This window comes from Kogia breviceps, chromosome 6, assembly GCF_026419965.1.
Source record: "Kogia breviceps isolate mKogBre1 chromosome 6, mKogBre1 haplotype 1, whole genome shotgun sequence".
NCBI lineage: Eukaryota > Metazoa > Chordata > Mammalia > Artiodactyla > Physeteridae > Kogia > Kogia breviceps.
Genome location: NC_081315.1, coordinates 77693528 through 77714017, shown reverse-complemented (window position 1 = coordinate 77714017; position 20490 = coordinate 77693528). Strand labels below are relative to the sequence as shown.

Here is a 20490-nt window from a genome sequence, read left to right as displayed (position 1 = left end):
GGTGAGAGATAATGTTAGAAAAGTAAGCAGATGCCGGCAATGAAATGTGCTTCTTTCTTTGTTGTTTGTTTCTCCTTGCTGAGGAGTGTAGAATTTATCCTGATGGAATGAGCAACCATTAAGGTTTTTAAGCAGGGAAGTTATTACAATCATATTTGAGTATTTATAAGGTAATTGTGACCAGAATAGAAGATGAGTTGAAGGACAGGGAGACTTGTTTGGGAAGACACTTTGGCAATAGTGTGAGCCAGTGATGGCAAGGGTCTAGAGTCTAAACTAAGACCCTGAAGATGGATGGGATCGAACAGATTTCTTAAAAACTAAGAAGGTGAAATTGAAAGGATTTAGTAGTGGCCATTTAGATGGTGAATGGTGAAAATGAGTGTATTGTGACTATCAGATTTCTAGACTTAATGGCATAACACAGGTATGCCTCTGTTAATGAGATGGAACATTGTGTAACCGGGTATGAGGAGTAAAGCAGTTAGTTTATTTTAGGACACATTGAGTTTGTGATGTGCAGGAATATCCAGACAGAAATACAGAACTCTAATTCAGGAGAGAGATATGAATTCAGAATTAGGGTTTATAGGCATGTGAGTGAATAGAGAAATGTGTTGAGTGAGAAGTACTCCCCTAGAAGCCTGCATCTATTTATTGCCATATTCCTTGGTACTAGAAAATAAAAGCGTATTTAAAAAAATGTTTAGGGAAAAGTTAGCTAAGAATGACTACTACAGCTAACAATGTTTGGGACTCTGCTAAGGACACAGAAAAGTATTTCTAAATTTTAATTATTAATTTATTTGTAGGAAATGTGCACTGTTGAAGAACCTAATGAAGAGTTTACATCTAGACATAGTTTAGAATGGAAGTTTCTATTTCTAGATCACAGGTAACTCCCATTTTTCAATTCTATAAAAAGATAATAATCATAATTCTTGAAATTAATGGATTTCAAGGATAAACTTTTTCTCATCAGGATGCTCAAATTCATTATCCATTATTTAAAAAATAAAGATTCCTCCCAAAATTGATTTCTAGTTGAGTATTTTTTATTATGGAAAAATTAATAATATTTGTTGTTTTATATGTAATTTAGGGCACCACCCATAATAGGATATTTGCCATTTGAAGTTCTGGGAACATCAGGCTATGATTACTATCATGTGGATGACCTAGAAAATTTGGCAAAATGTCATGAGCACTGTAAGTAGATTTTAATATTTCTGGTGATAATAACTTTTTAATCTGTAAATAACTATCATATGAATAGAAGGTGGTGAAATACCAACTTAGAACCATTTTTGTATTTTTGAAATATATTGGAAATTTTTTCTTTGTATATATAACTAATTCCAGTAGGAATCCTAGATCAAGTCTAAATTAAACTTCTTCCCATTTTCCATATTTCAGTCTATAGTAGTAAGTACAGTTTTATAATATGGCATCTAATAAACCTTGTTTTGAAGTATATAAGCTCTACATCTAGAGTAAAAGAAGTAGATTCGTTTGAAAATTGTAATAGTATGTCAAAATATTAGAACACTTTCATAAATTTTGATATCCAGACCCAGGAGGTAGGGACACATTTAAAAAATCTCTTTTAGAAAACTCATAGTGAGTGCTTCTTTAATGTTACCTGCTGTTGTTATATTAGCAGAAGGAACATTATCATCACATTTTTTGCCCTGTTCTAAACAATTTACATACATTATTCTCTATTTTTCATTATCACAGTTGTAGAAAGTAGGTACTACTATTATCTCCACAAGTAAACTGAGACGCAGAAAGGCTAACTAATTTATTTACAAGCCCATAACTCATTGGTGGCAGAGTCAGGATTAGAGTCTAGCCCTTCCCGTTTACCACGTACTGTTCATTCCTTGTTTCAGAAGTTTGTTTTTAATAGGTTTTATTTGCTTCTCTGATCCTCCTCCCCAAATCCTTCCCTCTTGAGTGTCCTCTAAATTAGATATTTAAGATACTTTCATAATGTCTTAGGCCAGTCTCATAAACCTCTCTCTATGAAAGTAAAGCATGTTATATAATATCATCAGCTATATGGAAGATTTTCAGAGTAAAGTCACTTCACAAAAGAAACGTTCCTTTCAAGTGATAATGGGCACTAAGCGCCATGATGTATTAAAAATTTCTGACACCTCTATTAGCTAGCTGGGTAATTTTGGACAAGCAATTTCAAGTATGTAGAACTTGGTTTCCTCATTAATAGAGAGAGCAAGCGATTCCTGTCCAGCATTTCCTAAGGTTTGTTGCATGAATGCCAGTCTGTTAAAAATTAATTTTATGGTCAAGGAAAACTAGGTAACAGCTTATAATCAATCCCCATTTCCCCACCACCAGAATCTTGACATATATTAGCATACTCAAGGCTTTGAGAAGACCTATTTAACAAATTTTCCCAAGTTAATTTAACCACAAAACCCATTTTTTGCTTAATATCATTAAAAGGCTTCCGAACTTACAATCTACAGAGAATGTTTTGGGAAATACTGTATTGTCAGTTACTTTAAATAATTAAGTTCTTCTGATTTTGGTTAGTTAAGGTTTAGAATTAAATGCCTCAAAGATGCTGTACTTGTCAGGGCCGGGAGGCTGGGTGGAGCTCAGGTGTGATTACTTATTGCTGTTGCCCTCAGTATGTCTTAGTAGGAGAAAGTCAGTATGTGAATAATTTATTCTTGAGTATTTGGAAATTTATTGTATGTGAAAAGTATCTAAGATCAGCAATAACTGGCTGTAAATTGGGCACTGTGGAAGATATGCTAATTGCTATCTCTACAGAATAGCATTTTCTCATAATTGATGTGCTATATGTTATTGAAAAGCCAGAAGAAGAATTATAAATATATAGATATAAATGTGGGTGATACCTTTGGCTAGAAATCTAATAATATGAATCAAAACATATTTCTTTTCCTCTTAGTAATGCAATACGGGAAAGGCAAATCATGTTACTATAGGTTCCTGACCAAAGGACAACAGTGGATTTGGCTTCAAACTCATTATTATATCACTTATCATCAGTGGAATTCAAGACCAGAGTTCATTGTTTGTACTCACACCGTAGTAAGGTAATAATTATTTTTACAGAATTTCTGAATATAGAAACATCCATAATGATTCTGGAATGTAATTTTATGTATAACTTATTAATGAAGTACAAAGTGATTTTTTCACCATTTTTGATATATATTTCAATTTATGATTACATTTACTTAAAGGCATTATATAGAAAGAAATACATACAGATATATAGGAATATGTAATTCTTGACATAAATTTTATGGTTTAGAGCAGATGTTGTAACTGTCTTTTATATACCACAGTCAATCATGTAAAAGGAGAGCTGGAGTAGATAAAGCATACTCTTCCTTTATTTAATTCCTCTTAATTTACGTTCTTTGTGGTTATGGATCATTTATAGTAGCACATAAAACGTTTGAGATATGTAGAAAAATGGAATTTGAATTAAGATATACACTGTATGTATATGTTTTAGGTTTTTGTGGTGCATAGAAAATAGTCTGGAATTTGTGATGAACAAGTAAGACACATAACAAACACTGAATGGTTGCACCTCTGCAGTATTTTTAAATGAATGATCAAACACTGAAATTCTATTTTTTACCATTTGTAGTTATGCAGAAGTTAGGGCTGAAAGACGACGAGAACTTGGCATTGAAGAGTCTCTTCCGGAGACAGCTGCTGACAAAGTATGTTATGCTACAGTTTTTAAAAATTATTTTTATTTTTTCCCAGTGAAAGACAAGACTCAATAATTTACAGGAAGATTGTTTTTCAAATATTTCATTTCCTTACTTGTGACAGGGTTATAACTATACTATTTATTTTTATATTAAATTTAATATCTTACAACCTTGTGTGCTTCTAAAAAAGATTTGAAGGGCTGCTATTTAGTGATAACTGTATGAGAGACATGTATGATCTCATATTTAAACTAACATTTGTTACAGTGTGCTAGGCTCTGGCTAGGTTTTTATATAAATTACAAAATGTCATTTATTTCTCAGACATCCTTATCTGAGTAGGTCATATCCCCACTTTGAAAATATTAAAACTGAGCTTAAAGACTCATGGCTCTCAAGTTACAGTCAGAGTTTGAACTCTGATTTCTCTTTTCATTGTATCAGGTAGGAGTATAGTATATTAGCTACCTATTGCTGTGTAACAGAACTTAATGATGTAAAATAACACACATATATTATTTGATAGTTTCTGTGAGTCAAGAATCCAGACACAGTTTAGTTGGTCCCTCTGCTTCAGAATTGGTCATGAGGCACAACGTTTCAGCCCAGGGTCTCTCACAAGTCTGTTATCAAGGCATCACTGGGGGCCACAGTCATCTCAAGGTTCAACCTAGGCAGAATCTGTTTCCAAGCTCACTTAGTGGTTGTTGGAAGGATTGGGTTCCTAATGGGCAGTTAGACTGAGGGCCTTGGTGCTTTGCTGGCTGATGGCCAGAGGCAATCCTCAGTTCCTTTCCAGGTGGCCCTTTCTATCAGAACAAGTATGCAAGAAGATCTAGGGAGAGAAAAATCCAGCAAGATTAAAGTCAGTCTTTTGTAACCTAATCACAGAAGTGATATCCCATCACTTTTGTCTCTTCTGTTCATTAGAAGTAAGTCAGTAGATCCAGCCTACAGTAAAGGAGAGGGATTATACAAGGTTATGAATACCTAAATGTAGGAATCATTTTGAGCCATATCAGAAGTTGCCTACAACAAGTATTTTTGACCTGTAGAAAAATAAGTGGAATGAAAAGGTCAAGAATGTATATAAAAAATGAGTTAAAATAGGCAGCATGCCAGGGAACAGAATGGGAGGATGTCATTCAGTCATTCAGCAAACCTTGTTAAGTACCTTCCATGCACAGTAAAGAAAACCATCAACAAAATGCAAAGCAAATCTACCAAATGGGAGAAGATATTTGCAGATGATATATCCAATAAGGGGTTAATATCCGAAATATATAGAGAAGTCATAGGACTCAGTAACAAAAAAGAAGTCTGATTAAAATATGGGCAGACAACCTGAATAGACATTTTCCCACCAGACACATGAAAAGATGCTCAACACCTTTCTAATCATCGAATCATCAGGGAAATGCAAATCAAAACCACAATAAGGTATCACCTCCTACCTGTCAAAATGCCTGTTATCAAAAAGACAACAAACAACAAGTGTTGGCGAGGATGTGGAGAAATGAGAGCCCTCATGTGCTGTTGGTGGGATTGTAAGTTGGTGTAGCCACTGTGGAAAACAGTATGGAGGTTCCTCAAAAAATTAAAAATAGGACAACCTATCAGTTTCACTTCTAAGTATTTACCTGGAGAAAACAAAAACAGTTAAAAAGATTTATGCACCCATGTTCATGGCAGGATTATTTACAATAACCAAGATACAGAAGCAACCTAAGTAAAGATGTGGTGCATATATATAGTGGAATACTTTGCAGCTGTAAAAAACAAAATCTTGCTATTTGCAGCAATATGGATGGATCTTGAGGGCATTATGCTAAGTGAAATAAGTCAGAGAAAGACAACTGATCTCACTTATACCTAGAATTCAAAAAACAAAACAAATGAACAAACAAAACAGACCCATAGATACAGAGAACAAACTGGTGGTTTCCAGAGTGGGTCAGGGGGGTGTGGGCTGGGGCAAAATAGGTGAATGGGATTAAGAGGTACAGACTTCTGGTTGTAAAATAAGTAAGTCACGTAGGAATATGGTTAACAAAACTGTAATAGCTTTGTATTGGGACAGATGGGTACCAGACTTACCATGATATTCATATTTAAATGTTGAATCGCTATGTTGTACACCTGAAACTAACAATATTGTACATCAACCATACTAAAGTTAAAAAAGAAGAGTGCCTTCCCTGTGCCAGGAAGTACTGGACATCGCTCTAGCTGCTGAGAATATGGCTGCTGCTCTCATGGGTCCCACATGAAAGAATTTTTTCAAAGAGGCTCTGTCTGCTTAGGGGAGGAAGATCCAGCATGTTTTTAGTGAAAGAAATTTTCTGAGGAAAGTGCTTAAATCTAGTGTTCCTTGAAATAAGGACTATCATAGAAACCAAAGTAATACATATAGAGATTGTTCTCTTTACTTCTTTTTTTCCCCCTCATGCCCATGTCCAATCCTAGGAAATTCAGCTAGCCTTACTTACAAAATATACTCCAACTATGTCTACTTTCTCCCCACATTAATGTTACCACCATGATCCTCCTGAGTTTAGGGAAGAGGTCCACTTGAGATATATTTTTCAGAAATGTCCATGTGTGGATGGTTTTAGTCAGGAATCTAAATGTGATCACCAAGGGAATGAGTGTAGAGAGAAGATGACCAGGCACTAAGCACTGGGACACTCCAACATTAAGACATGAAGGGGTCAAGGAAGAACCAAACGCAGGAGACCAAGGAGAAATATCCACTGAGGTAGGAATAAAACCAGGAAACTAAGTTGTCCTAAAAGCCAAGAAAAGAAAATGAGCGTGTCAGTGAGGAGTGAACAGTCAGCTTTGTCAGGTTCTGCTGAAATAAGTTAAATTAGATGAGTACTGAGAATTGAGCATTCAGTTCAATAACATGTATTCATTGATCAGTAAGAACAGACCAGGTGGAATAATAGTATGAGGGAAAGCTTGATTAGAGTGGGTTTAGAAGAGACAAGGGGAATTAGAGATGGTGAGTAGGGAAGGGTTTTACTACGAAGAGGAGAGAAATCTGGCAATAATAGGAAGCACTGGGCTAAGAAGAAGCTTTTGCTTTTTAAGGTGGGAGAAATAATAGCATATTTGTATATGGACAATAATGGTCTGAAGGAGAGAGAAATTGGTGATAGGAGAGAGAGCGGTAGAAATGCTAGAGCAGTGTTCTTGAGTAGGTGAAAGAAGATAGGGTCTAGTGGACAAGTGAATGGATTAGGCTTAGCTAGATAGAGGAGCAGATGATTTCAGCTACAGAAGGGGTTGGGAAACTATGGCCATTCGGCTTGATCTTGCCCTCTGCCTTGGTTTGTAACACCCACAAGCTACAAATATGTTTTTTACATGTTTTTAAGTGATTGAAAAAAAAAAGAATGTTTTGTGACACACAAAAATTATATCATCAGATTTCACAGCCACATTCAATTGTATATTGCATATGGCTGCTTTTGTACTACAATAGTTGAATCGTTGTGACAGAGACTATGTGGCCCACAAAGCCTAAAATATTGACTCTCTGACCCTTACAGAAAAGTGTGCTGGTCCCTGAATTACAGTAACATGAAGAAGGGTAGAATATGTGAGTATGTATGCTGGTAGGAAGGTTGATATAGTAGTGGAGCTGTGGCATTTCTCTACAGTGAAATAGGAAGTGGAGTTTGGGGTTTGAAAAGAGGAAAAAGTGTTGAATGGTTTTCTAGGAGAGTGAGAAAGTGAATAGACAAGGGAATTTTAGCCTGTTGGGCAGGCAGGATTAAGGGCTCATTGAGGGTCTTGGTCATTTATTTAAAGAGAGAACAATGGTTACCATGTGTGTTTCTTCAGCCATGTTCAGCTGTTCAGGAACAGATGTGGAATAGGTTAAAAACTGGGTTTCACCAGCACTGGTATTTTCCTAAGGGAGTATGGTGAAGGGAGATAGGGGCAAGGGAGTTGATGATACACTCAAGGGTGTGTTTGCAATGATGAAGAGAAGACAGAGTGATTATGAAAATGTGGTAGAATCGATGTATTTTAGGTTCCACTGAAGGATTATTGGAGTTGGGATACTAAAGGGAATGAGGAAGAAACGGGGAAAGGTGGTTAGAAAGTAGGATGTTTGAAACTGAAGTTATGGGATGTTTATTTTTATTGATTATTACAAGGTCTAGGGTTTAACTATAAGAATAAGTGACTGAGGACAAGTGGATGTCAAGGTCTTCATCAAGGAATAGAGAAGTCATGGTGTCAAATATGTGAATGTTGATAACCTAGGAATTAAGAATCAGTGAGGGCAACATCTAACATCATACTCAGCAGGAGAAAAGCTGAAAGCATTTCCTCTAAGATCAGGAACAAGATAAGAATGTCCACTCTCACCACTTTTATTCAACATAGTTTTGGAAGTCCTAGCCACGGCAGTCAGACATGATTCTATACATAGCAAATCCTAAAGATGCTTCCAGAAAACTACTAGAGCTCATCAATGAATTTGGTAAAGTTGCAGGATATAAAATTAATACACAGAAATCTGTTGCATTTCTATACACTAACAACAAAAGACCAGAAAGATAAATTAAGGAAACAATTCCATTTACCATTGCATCAAAAAGAATAAAATACCTAGAAATAGACCTACCTAAGAAGGCAAAAGACCTGTACTCTGAAAACTGTAAGATGCTGAAGAAAGAAATTGAAGACGACACCAATGGATGGGAAGATATACCATGTTCTTGGATTGGAAGAATCGATATTGTCAAAATGACTGTACTACCAAAGGCAATCTACAGATTGCAATGCAATCCCTATCAAATTACCAATGGCATTTTTTGCAGATCTAGAACAAAAAATCTTAAAATTTGTATGGAAACACAAAAAAACCCAAATAACCAAAGCAATCTTTTAAAAAAATTAATTAACTTATTTATTTATTTATGGCTGTGTTGGGTCTTCGTTGCTGTGTGCGGGCTTTCTCTAGTTGTGGTGAGCCAGGGCTACTCTTTGTTGCTCTGGGCAGGCTTCTCATTGTGGTGGCTTCTTTTGTTGCGGAGCACAGTCTCTAGTCACTCAGACTTCAGTAGTTGTGGTGCGTCGGCTCAGTAGTTGTGGCTCGGAGGCTCTAGAGCACAGGCTCAATAGTTGGGGCGCACAGGCTTAATAGCTCCACGGCATGTGGGCTCTTCCTGGACCAGGGCTCTGACCCATGTCCCCTGCATTGGCAGGCAGATTCTTAACCACTGAGCCACCAGAGAAGCCCCCAAAGCAATCTTGAGATGAAAAATGGGGCTGGAAGAATCAGTCTCCCTGGCTTCAGACTATACTATAAAGCTACAAACATCAAAACAGTAAGGCACTGGCACAAAAAGTGACAGATCAGTGGAACAGGATAGAAAGCCCAGAAATAAACCCACACACCTATGGTCAATTAATCTATGACAAAGAAAGCAAGAATATACAATGGAGAAAAGACAGTTTCTTCAATAAGTGGTGCTGGGAAAACTGGACAGCCACATGTAAAAGAATGAAATTAGAACATTCTCTAACAACATACACAAAAATAAACTCAAAATGGATTAAAGACCTAAATGTAAGACTGGATATCATAAGACTCTTAGAGGAAAACAGAGGCAGAATACTCTTTGACATCAGTCACAGCAATATCTTTTTGGATCCACCTTCTAGAGTAATGAAAATAAAAATAAACAAATGGGACCTAATTAAACGTAAAAGCTTTTGCACAGCAAACAAAATCATAAACAAAATGAAAAGGCAACCCACAGAAAATATTTGCAAATGATTCAACTAACAAGGGCTTAATCTCCAAAATATACAAGTAGCTCATGCAGCTCAATACCAAAAAACAAACAAACAGCTCAACGAAAAAAATGGGCAGAAAATCTAAATAGACGTTTCTTCAAAGAAGACATGCAGATGGCCAATAAGCACATGAGAAGATGCTCAACATTGCTACTTATTAGAGAAATGCAAATCAAAACTACAATGAGGTATCACCTCACATGGGTCAGAATGGCCATCATCAAAATGTCTACAAATGATGGGGCTTCCCTGGTGGCGCAGTGGTTGAGAATTCACCTGCCGATGCAGGGGACACGGGTTCGTGCCCTGGTCAGGGAAGATCCCATACGCCGCGGAGCAGCTAGGCCCGTGAGCCATGGCCGCTGAGCCTGTGCGTCCAAAACCTGTGCTCCACAACGAGAGAGGCCATAACAGTGAGAGGCCCACGTACCACCAAAAAAAAAAAAGTTTACAAACGATAAATGCTGGAGTGAGTGTGGAGAAAAGGGAATCCTCCTACCCTTTTGGTGGGAATGTAAACTGGTACAGCCACTATGGAGAACAGTATAGAGGTTCCTTAAAAAACTAAAAATAGAATTACCATATAATCCACCAATCCCACTCCTGGGCATATATATGGAAAAAACCATAATTCGAAAAGAAACATGCACCACAATGTTCATTGCAGTACTATTTACAATAGCCAGGACATGGAACCAACCTAATGTCCATCAACAGAAGAATGGATAAAGAAGATGTGGTACATATACATAGTGGAATATTAGCCATAAAAAATAATGAAATAATGCCATTTACAACAACATGGATGGACCTAGAGATTATCATACTGAATGAAGTAAGTCAGACAGAAAGGCAAATATCATATGATATCCCTCATATGTGGAATCTAAAAAATGATACAAATGAACTTATTTACAAAACAGAAGCAGACTCACAGACTTAGAGAACGGACTTGTTGTTACCAAAGGGGAAAGGTGGGTGGGAGGGATAAATTAGGATGCTGAGATTAACATATGCAGACTACTATGTATAAAATAGATATTCAACAAGGACCTACTTCCCTCCATTATAATGAGGAGGAAAGAGGAGATGGTTATATTCATATACCTGGTATGTTAATAGGTAGAGTTACATATTTGGTGGTGGCAAGTATTCTCATCGATATAAGACAAAGCTATCAGTTGAGAGGGAGAAAGAAGTTTAGGAACAATGGGAAAGATACGGAATAATTGTGAAGAGTAGGAAGATGAGCCCACTAGAAAACTTAATGTTTCTGCTTAGTGTTGAGTATCTTTTTTAGGTTGGTGATCTTTTTAGATTGACTATAATTGTCTCCAAAGGAACAAGTGAGCTGGAAGGCTAGGTAGGACAGGGATGGTTTAAAGTCAGATTTTAATTTGTGCTCTTAGAGGTGCTAGAGGTAATGACAAGGAGTAGAGATTGAACGCGGTAGAGTAGAGGAAAAAGTTTCTTGGTGACGAGGAGTTCCTAGAAAGCTGAGAGGCCAGGACAGGATTTTGGATGAATCACCAATATGGATATTGAATTCTGGAGAAAGGTCAGAGTTGGTGTGAAGAAGAAGATTTTGAGCAGTCAAATGCGGAGTTCCAAAGATGCTTTTAGTGCCTTGTCTGTAAACTTAAGTGTCATCTTAATTCTGTTGGGTTTTTTTTTACTTTTTTTTTTTTTCTGATGTGGTGAAATATATGTAACAAAATTTACCATCTTAACCTATTTTAAGTATATAGTTGAGTGGTATTAAGTACATTCACACTGTTGTGCAAGCATTGCCACCATCCATCACCAAAACTTTTTCATCTTTCCAAACTGAAACTCCATACCCATTAAGCAGTAACTCCCCATTCCCTCCTCCCTCCAGCCCCTGGCAGCCACCAATCTACTTCTGACTCTGTGAATTTGATTCCTATAGGTACCTCATGTAAGTGGAATCATACAGTATTTGTCTGTATGTGACTGGCTTATTTCACTTGGCATAATGTCCTCAAGGTTCATCCATATTGTAGCATGTGTCAGCATTTCCTTTTAAAGGCTGAGTAATATTCCATTGTATGTATATACCACATTATGTTTATTCATTCATCCATCAATGGACACTTGAGTTGCATCCATCTTTTGGCTATTGTGATTAATGCTGCTATGAATGTGGCTGTACAAATATGTGTTTGAGTACCTGCTTTCAATTCTTTTGAGGATATACCCAGAAATGAAATTTCTGGATCTTATGGTAATTCTGTATTTAATTTTTTCAGGAGCTGTTACACTGTTTTCCATAGTAGCTGTACTGTTTTATTTTATACATTCTTGTCAGCACTGCACAAGGGTTCCAATTTCTTCATATCCTCACCAACACTGGTTATTTTCTGTTTTTTTTATAATAGCCGTCTTGATTGAAGTGGTATTTCTTGGTTTTGATTTGCATTTCCCTAATGATTAGTGATATTAAGTATCTTTTCATGTGTTTGCTGCTATATCTTCTTTGAAGAAATGTCTCTGCAAGACTTTTGCCCATTTTTTAACTGGATTTTTTTGTGGCAGGTTTTTTTGGGTTTTGTTTTTGTTTTGGGGTTTTGTTTGTTTTTTGCTGTTGAGTGGTAGGAGCTCTATATATTCTGGGTATTAATTCTTTATCAAATAAATGACTTACAAATGTTTTCTCGCATTCCATGCTTCCACTTTGTTTATAGTGTCCTTTGATACACTTCTGTTGCCTGTGCTTTTAGTGTCATATCCAAGAAATCATTGCCCAATCGAATGTTATAAAGCTTTTCCCTTTTTTTTTCCTAAAAGTTTTTCAGTTTTAGTTCTTAACGTTTAGATCTTTGATCCGCTTTGAGTTAACTTTTATATATGGTATAAGGTAAGAGTCCAACTTCATTCTTTTGCATCTGTTGTTTCTTTAAATAGAGAATGAAACCAAAACTTTCTGGCTATTAATTTTTTTTTCATTTCTATACCTAATATTACACAGGTACACTTCCCTTGTTATGGGGTAAAAACTGATTTTGGGGAGGAGGAGTTAGCAAGCAGTATTGCTAATTTGGGAACTTTGAATTGAACCACAAGCAAACATTTATTTTACTCTTGTCTCCTTAGAGCCAAGATTCTGGGTCTGATAATCGTATAAATACAGTCAGTCTCAAGGAAGCATTGGAAAGATTTGATCACAGCCCAACTCCTTCTGCTTCCTCCCGGAGTTCAAGAAAATCATCTCACACTGCAGTCTCAGACCCTTCCTGTGAGTACCCTAGTTTGAAAGCAGACTTCCTTTAAAGAGGGTCCTTCTAAATTGTTTATGTTGCTGGTATCGGCATTTTTCATCAACTGCCACTTTCAAATGATAAGTGTTTACATTTCTGAAATACACTAACCTTTTCAGTGAGCAAGAGGCACATTGCTCACATTTAGCAAAGAGTTAAGTTTATAAAGTAGCCTATAAAATATGTAGGTAGTAATATTGGTCTTGTTATTTTTAACCATCCCTCAAAAAGAAAGCAAAACTATTACAGTAATCCCTTTTTTATTGGTGGAGCCAGTAAGTAGTGTTCTTTGAGTTTGCTTTTTGAAAGTGCTTTGTGTGTATCTTGTCTTTATGAAGACTTACATAATTGTCATTAAATTAATATCCTTTTTAATTTTTTAAAAAGTCTAGCACCTTTGTTTCTCAGAGTATTAAAACTATATATAATGAAAAAGGGGGTGGTCTGAACTACTCAACATTGTGGGTAGAACATCAAAAGAGGTTAAATATAGAAATATCTGAGACCTTAGAAAAAAAATTTTCCCCTATTATAGCTATTTCTTCCTTTTAAAAACTAAATTGTTTTATTGTGGTAAGAACACCTAAAATGAGATCTACCCTCTTAAATTTTTAAGTGTACAGTACATTATTGTTGCCTATAGGTATGACATTGTACTGCAGATCTCTAGAGCTTACTCATTGTGCTTATCTGAAACTTTATGCCCATTAATTAATAATTCTCCATTCTCTGACTCCTGGCCATTGGCAGTCACCATTGTGCTCTTTGATTCAATGAATTTGACTATTTCAGATACCTCATATAATGGAGTCATGCAGTACTTGTCTTTTTCTGTCACTGGCTTATTTCACTTAGCATAATGACCTCAAGCTTTATCCAAGTCACAAATTGCAGAATGTCTTTCCTTTTCCAGGTTGAATAGTAGTATTTCACTGTATGTATACACCATATTTTGTTAATCCATTCATCTGTCAGTAGACATTTAGATTGTTTCCATACCTTGGCTATTATGAATAGTGCTGCAGTGAACGTTGGAATGCTAATCTCTTCGAGATGCTGATCTCAATTCTTTTGGATAAATACCCAGAAGTGGGATTTTTAGATCATATATGGTAGTTCTAATTTTAATGTTTTTGAGAAGCATCCATACTGTTTTTATGGTGTCTGCAACATTTCCCATCCCCACCAGCGGTGTTCAAGGGTTCGTTTCTCCACGTTCGTACCAACACTTGTCTTCAGATTTTGTTTTTGAACAGTTTATAAGCTGTTTTTTTTAGATTGAAGTATAGTTGATTTACAGTGTGATATTTTTGATAATAGCCATCCTGACAGGTAGAGGTGATATCTTATTGTGGTTTTGATTTACATTTACCTAATGAGTAGTGACATTGAATATTATTTCATATATCGGCTGGCCATCTGTATGTATGTCATTTTTGGATAACTGTGCAAGTCCTTAGGCCACTTTTTAATTGAGTTATATTGGGTTTTTTTACTATTGAGTTATAGGAGTAGTAACCTTTTTTTTTTTTTTTTTTTTCCGGTACTTGGGCCTCTCACTGTTGTGGCCTCTCCCTGTTGTGGCCTCTCCCGTTGCGGAGCACAGGCTCCGGACGCACAGGCTCAGCAGCCATGGCTCACGGGCCCAGCTGCTCCGCGGCATGTGGGATCTTCCCAGAACGGGGCACGAACCCGTGTCCCCTGCATCAGCAGGCGGACTCTCAACCACTGCGCCACCAGGGAAGCCCAGTAACCATTTTTATATTTGAAGTTTTCCTATTTCAGATATTTTCTTTGTCCTTAAAAAAGAAGTGATTAAAATGAATCATCTTGTTGTCATAGACTTCACTTTTATTGAATAATTTAGAAAAATAACTCAAAAACCACTTTTATTAACTGAAATGCATTTTGAGATTGATCTTTGAAAATTATATTTTATAAAGTACTAATGCTATTCTGTTTTTGTTGACCAACCTTAGCTACACCTACAAAGATCCCAACGGATACTAGCACTCCTCCCAGACAGCATTTACCCGCTCATGAAAAGATGGCACAAAGGAGGTCATCATTTAGTAGTCAGGTAAACTCTTCAGGTAGTATTCTTCTGAATAAAGATTTATTAAAGGGGAAAAAAATCATCTAAATCTTCAGAAATTCATTTATTCATTATCCCTTTCTATGAAATTCAAAATAGTTGTTGAAACATAACAGTTACTCAATATCTTTTTCTGTGAGTAGTCAAACATACCAGTCCTTTTGATTATTTTTCAAGTAAAATGTTAGATTTTTTTTTCAATTATGGAAGACTGATAATTTAGAGCCATTTTGTATCTGATTTCAAATACCAATCACTTTCAGTAAAGTCCAGCCAGCTTTTATTGAGAGTCCATGCAAGGTAATGTGGCACATGCCTTGAAAGACAAAAAGATAAATAGGGAATAGGCATTTCCAGTTTAGAGAGGGGATACATGCCTATACTCAGCTAAAAAAGTATGAGGCTAATTATAATTCAGTTATAAAGATGCCATGGTGATATTTCTGGTGGAAGTACTCATTTATGGGAATGATTGTCACCCCAGTGTTATTTTTTATTTTGCTTCTAGTCCATAAATTCCCAGTCTGTTGGTCAGTCATTAACACAGCCAGTGATGTCTCAAGCTGCAAATTTACCAGTTCCACAAGGCATGTCCCAGGTATTTCTGTTTGTTTCAGTTAAGTATTTTAAGATTATAAATTGTTTTTAAGCTACTAGAGATTTTTAAAAAGTACATACTTATAGGTGCAGTAAATCTCAACTGTGGGTATTTAGAATATCTGGGGATTTTTTGATTGTCAGTGATATTGGGGTACCACTGGCCCTTTAGTCAGCAAGGACCAGGGGGGCTAATTGTCTTTTAGGGTGTGTGACAGTTTTGCACAACAAAAAACTATCCTGTTTAATCCCCATTGAGAAACAGTATAGGCAGAAAGATATTAAAGATGAAATGTAGCTGTTCATTTTGTTCTTCTTATGGATAGTGGAAGAATTGAGTAATTTTATTCATATATTCATCCATTTGTTTATATACAGGACATTTATTGAGTTCCTTGTATTATCGGATATTGCAGGTGCTGGCAGTAAATATATATGTACTAAGAGACTTTATTACATCTAGAGGGAAGGACAGTTAACTACAATACAGTGTTCTATAGTCTATGCTCAGGGTCTGAAGGCTTGATATGTGAGCACATTAGATGAACCCTTAATGCAGCCTGAGGAAGTGAAAGAGAACTTCCTGGAAGAATTGCTACTTGGACTGAGTCCCAGAGGAGGCTTAAATATAAAAACTAGCAAGTCGAAGGAGAGGTATTACAAAAGTGACACTTTTGATTATAACTTCACAACTTGTAATTTATGACTGCACTCAATCAGTGCCTCAGACACGTTAAAAATACTACTAAGTTGTGCTAAAAATGATCCAAAAGTTTCTGTTCTGTTTGGTGTTAAAGATATCTTAACAGTATCTTAATTTCAAATAATAATAGCAATAGGTAAAAACAATGTTTTTCTAAAAATACCCTTATCATATGTGGTTATTTAAATTATATATATATTAACTATAGCTATTATATATTATGACACTTGTACAAATATATTGACAGTGCTATAAATTACCTAAATGTCATAATGTTGACTTTTAGCAACATATAATTGTGTAAGGTATTTATAACAGCACTGTATTATTAAATAGTATCTGGAGTTGCAGTAGTTTTTATCAGTACTGAGTCCTCAAAAGCTTTTTATTTTGAAGGGTAACAATTTTTATGTAAATTTTTGGCATATTTTCAATATTATTAGTTCATTAATCTCAAGATACTGAAAAGCATTTCATAACATTGTAAAGGAATATTTTCATGAAATAAATAGTATCGACTATGTCAAAAATGTTAATAAGTATTCGAATCTCGTATTTTATTCAGTGATAAAGCCAAGCACTCTGCCTCTTAGTTCTGTGATTTTATTTCCCATTATTCTGCTTTCTGTGTTTATTTTTATTTTCATATTTGTATTTAATAAAAATCCTTTAAGTGGTGACAATGTAATGTTTACCTAAAGGTATAAATAACTTTGGTTAGGATAAAATATATTTGTATGACATAAATATAAAATTTCAAATAATGAAAAATTAAGGCATGAGGGTATTAAACTTGTAATGTTTTCTCACACCTAGTGTAATCTAATGTATGATTTGATCTGGTATTGTCAACTTCAGAAGTCAGAGTTGTATACTTTGAAAAGTAATATTCAGTATTCCCAATACAAACTTTTGAAGATAGCGTAAAAAAGCTTTTGGGGGGCATTTCTCACTTTTACATGAATTGTAGGAGACTATTTTAAGATTAAGACAGATTTCCAATACAGTGAAATTCTTCCTGCTCTTATACTGTATCCTGTGCAGAATATTCCTGGAATTAAGTAAACGAGCTTAAGTGGTGAATCAACAAATGTGACTAAGTTTCAAGCAGTAGTAAATAGAAGCTGCCTATAACTCAGGTGAAACAGAGAAATAAGTAAGATTGAAAACCTTATTTACTCTGTAGGTAGAATATCTATGCTTTCATTCGCGTATGCATGCATTCATTTATAATCGCTTAGTCTTTAAAAGCCTAGGTTTTGTACTTGTCGGAGAACAATTTCATGGTTGGTTATCTGTCAGATTTTTACAACTTTCTAATGTCAGATTTTTATAACTTTTATAACTTTCTAATGCACAAAGAGGACATTCTAGGATGACAGAATTTGATGTGAACAACTCTAGGTGCAGGATACTTTTTCAGTTGTTAAAAGAGTAGAAATGAAGTTCAGTAACTTGTTCTAGCAAGTGGTAGTGCTGCAATAGGAATCTAGGTCTTCTAAAGCCAGTGTTATTAATTCATCTTGTAATCAGTCAAGATCTAGTCAGAAGCTAGACCAGAAATTTGAACAGGGGTAGTATAGCAGATTACTGGTAACAGGGATTAACTACTGAAAGCCGTTAAGAGAATTCAAAAGAATACAGGGAAAACAGGTGTAGAGAGCAGCCACTAAATGTAAGTGAAAGGGAGAGTAGCCAAGGGGGAACAATTTGGAAGACTCCCGCAACCCTCCTGAACTCCTGCTCTTCCAGGCCAGGCTGAGACTCAGATCCCATTAGGGCAGGTGTGGTTGTAGCCACTGGATGATACACACATTCATGGAGGTGCCACAGACTAGGGCTGGAGAGCAAGAAGCCACTTGTTGGGGTACCAGTAACATTTGCTGGGGAGCTGTCCACTAAGATGCCAGTGAGACTTGCTTGAAAGCCACCTGCTGGAGTGCTGATGACACTCACTAGGATGCTACCCATTGGCATAAGAACAAGAAGGAAAAGCACCAGAATCAGAAAGATAGGCACCTCCCTTTGCAGTATCCCTCCAGCATCAACACTGACAGGACTGCTTGTGCCTGCTGACTACGGAGATATATTTATAGGGTCCAGCTCCAGTATCACAAAGCCGAGCAAAGATAGGTGAATTAGGAGTTGAGAGGCAATACATTAATAACTGGCATAACATTCTTAGCTCATGATGTACTGCTTATGTTTCACATTTTACAGTTATGAGAAGTGATTGTAAAATATGTTACACTTTTTCCATCCACAATACTTAAGTTTCAGTTCTCAGCTCAGTTAGGAGCCATGCAGCATCTGAAAGACCAGTTGGAGCAACGGACTCGGATGATAGAGGCAAACATTCATCGGCAACAAGAAGAACTAAGAAAAATTCAAGAGCAGCTTCAAATGGTCCATGGTCAAGGGCTTCAGGTAAGTTATTACATTTGAATTCAAACAAAGCATGCTGTTTGCATTTTGGCTTCTTAGGAAATTGACTTTTCTTAATTAAAAGTGAGATGCAAAAGATACATTTCCTCAGTTTAGTTCAATAAATACTCATTGGTTATTTACTCAATAGGATTGTATTAACAGTCTCTAAAGATGATTCATTCCTAAGAGTGTTTCCATCAGCATCCTTGTTTCTCCAGATTAGAGTCATCTTTTTTTTTTTTCTTTTTTTTTGTACGTGGGCCTCTCACTGTTGTGTCCTCTCCCGTTGCTCTGGACGCACGGGCCCAGTGGCCATGGCTCACGGGCCCAGCCGCTCCGCGGCATGTGGGATCTTCCCGGACCGGGGCACGAACCCGTGTCCCCTGCATTGGCAGGTGGATTCTCAACCACTGCGCCACCAGTGAAGCCCTAGAGTCATCTTTTAGCAGGCTGATGTTTAGTAAGCTTTAAACCCATAACATCAAAATACTTTACAGACTTTCAGGTACATGTAGGTACAGAATTTATGAATCAATCATCAATCATTTTTTTAAAAATATACTAGTAGGTGTGATTCAAATTAGTCTTATTTGGTCAACCAACAAGGCTGCTCTAAAGTTATGTCTATCCAAGGAGACTAGGACTTTGGTAAAAGGAAACTTTAAGTGAAGACTACTTCTGTCTACTGCCGTGAATTATAAATGATGAGTGATGCAGAGCTGCCAGTCCACAGACCTTTGAGTAGCTCTGAGCTAGGGTAATGCTAACTGATATAATAATCCCCAACATGTAAAATGTCAAACAAGTGGAGGTTTTGAAATTTATAACGCTTTTTCTGACAATTAGAAACATGATAGGGTTAGGGTGACTGGAAGAATGAAAATGAGTATCATGTTTTATTCAGTAATTATTTATTGCTCAGTGTTCATTCAGAGTGACTTAGTCTTCTTGTTACTTGCGTTTTAAACTTAATTTTTAGCTGTTTTTTTTAATGCTCTCATTCTTTTTAACTTAAAAAGATCATTTCAATATAACCTTTATTTTTAAAGATGTTTTTACAACAATCAACCCCTGGATTGAATTTTGGTTCTGTTCAACTTTCTTCTGGAAATTCATCTAATATCCAGCAGCTTGCACCTATAAATATGCAAAGCCAGGTTGTTCAGACTAACCATATTCAAAGTGGAATGAATACTGGACACATTGGCACAACTCAGCACATGATACAACAGCAGACTTTACAAAATACATCAAGTCAGGTAACGTTATCGAGTACAGTGGGCTGTGGAGTGTTCAGTGATTGAAATGTATGGTGCTGCTAAAACAAAAATAAAGCTTCATCTTGAACAATACCATATTTTAAAAACTTTAATAGTAATAATTAGAAACTATATTATTGAGAGTGATAATTAAAATATTTTGAGCAAAATTGTTCTTAATTGTTGAACATTGAATGCTTTCAGTATTTTGACATTTAAAAATTTTGCAATTTGCTTAAAATGAACATACGGACTAGTTCTGTATGTTAAAAAAAAAAGTTTGACTTGCAAGAGTCTGACTAGGACATATGTTACCATAGGTGAAGAATGTATTGTTAGGGCAGTGATGGCTTAATCAATATTCTAGGAAATTTTGGTAATTGGTGTGCATCTGTGGTTATAAATCTCAAGACTTCAAATGAAATATATAAAAATGTGTAATGTCAGTCACCTACTTTGGGTGTTTGAAGAAATTCTTCATGTATATTTCATATCATCCCTGTTAAGATCATGCTCCTTTTCAAAAGTCATAGCTTACCTTCTAGCAAGATACTGAAGGCTAATTCATTCTCAATGA

General features: G+C 36.0%; 2 protein-coding genes across 51 annotated transcripts in view; one reads left to right on the top strand and one right to left on the bottom strand.

Annotated features, from left to right (window-relative positions):
• Positions 1–20490, top strand: part of CLOCK (clock circadian regulator) — a 161551-nt gene that overhangs the window by 102773 nt on the left and 38288 nt on the right. For all 50 annotated transcript variants that reach the window (XM_067036131.1, XM_067036130.1, XM_067036144.1 and 47 more), the window contains 9 exons: positions 813–895; positions 1103–1209; positions 2948–3095; positions 3662–3737; positions 12669–12810; positions 14812–14912; positions 15436–15525; positions 18502–18654; positions 19704–19913. In XM_067036131.1, coding sequence (XP_066892232.1) covers positions 813–895; positions 1103–1209; positions 2948–3095; positions 3662–3737; positions 12669–12810; positions 14812–14912; positions 15436–15525; positions 18502–18654; positions 19704–19913 — 1110 coding nt within the window. The remainder of the gene's footprint in view (positions 1–812; positions 896–1102; positions 1210–2947; positions 3096–3661; positions 3738–12668; positions 12811–14811; positions 14913–15435; positions 15526–18501; positions 18655–19703; positions 19914–20490) is intronic.
• TMEM165 (transmembrane protein 165) overlaps positions 3199–20490 on the bottom strand; it is a 59663-nt gene continuing 42371 nt past the window's right edge. Inside the window, exon 6 of the mRNA XM_067036146.1 lies at positions 3199–4566. Within this exon, the coding sequence (XP_066892247.1) occupies positions 4544–4566 (23 nt within the window). The 3' untranslated portion in view covers positions 3199–4543. The remainder of the gene's footprint in view (positions 4567–20490) is intronic.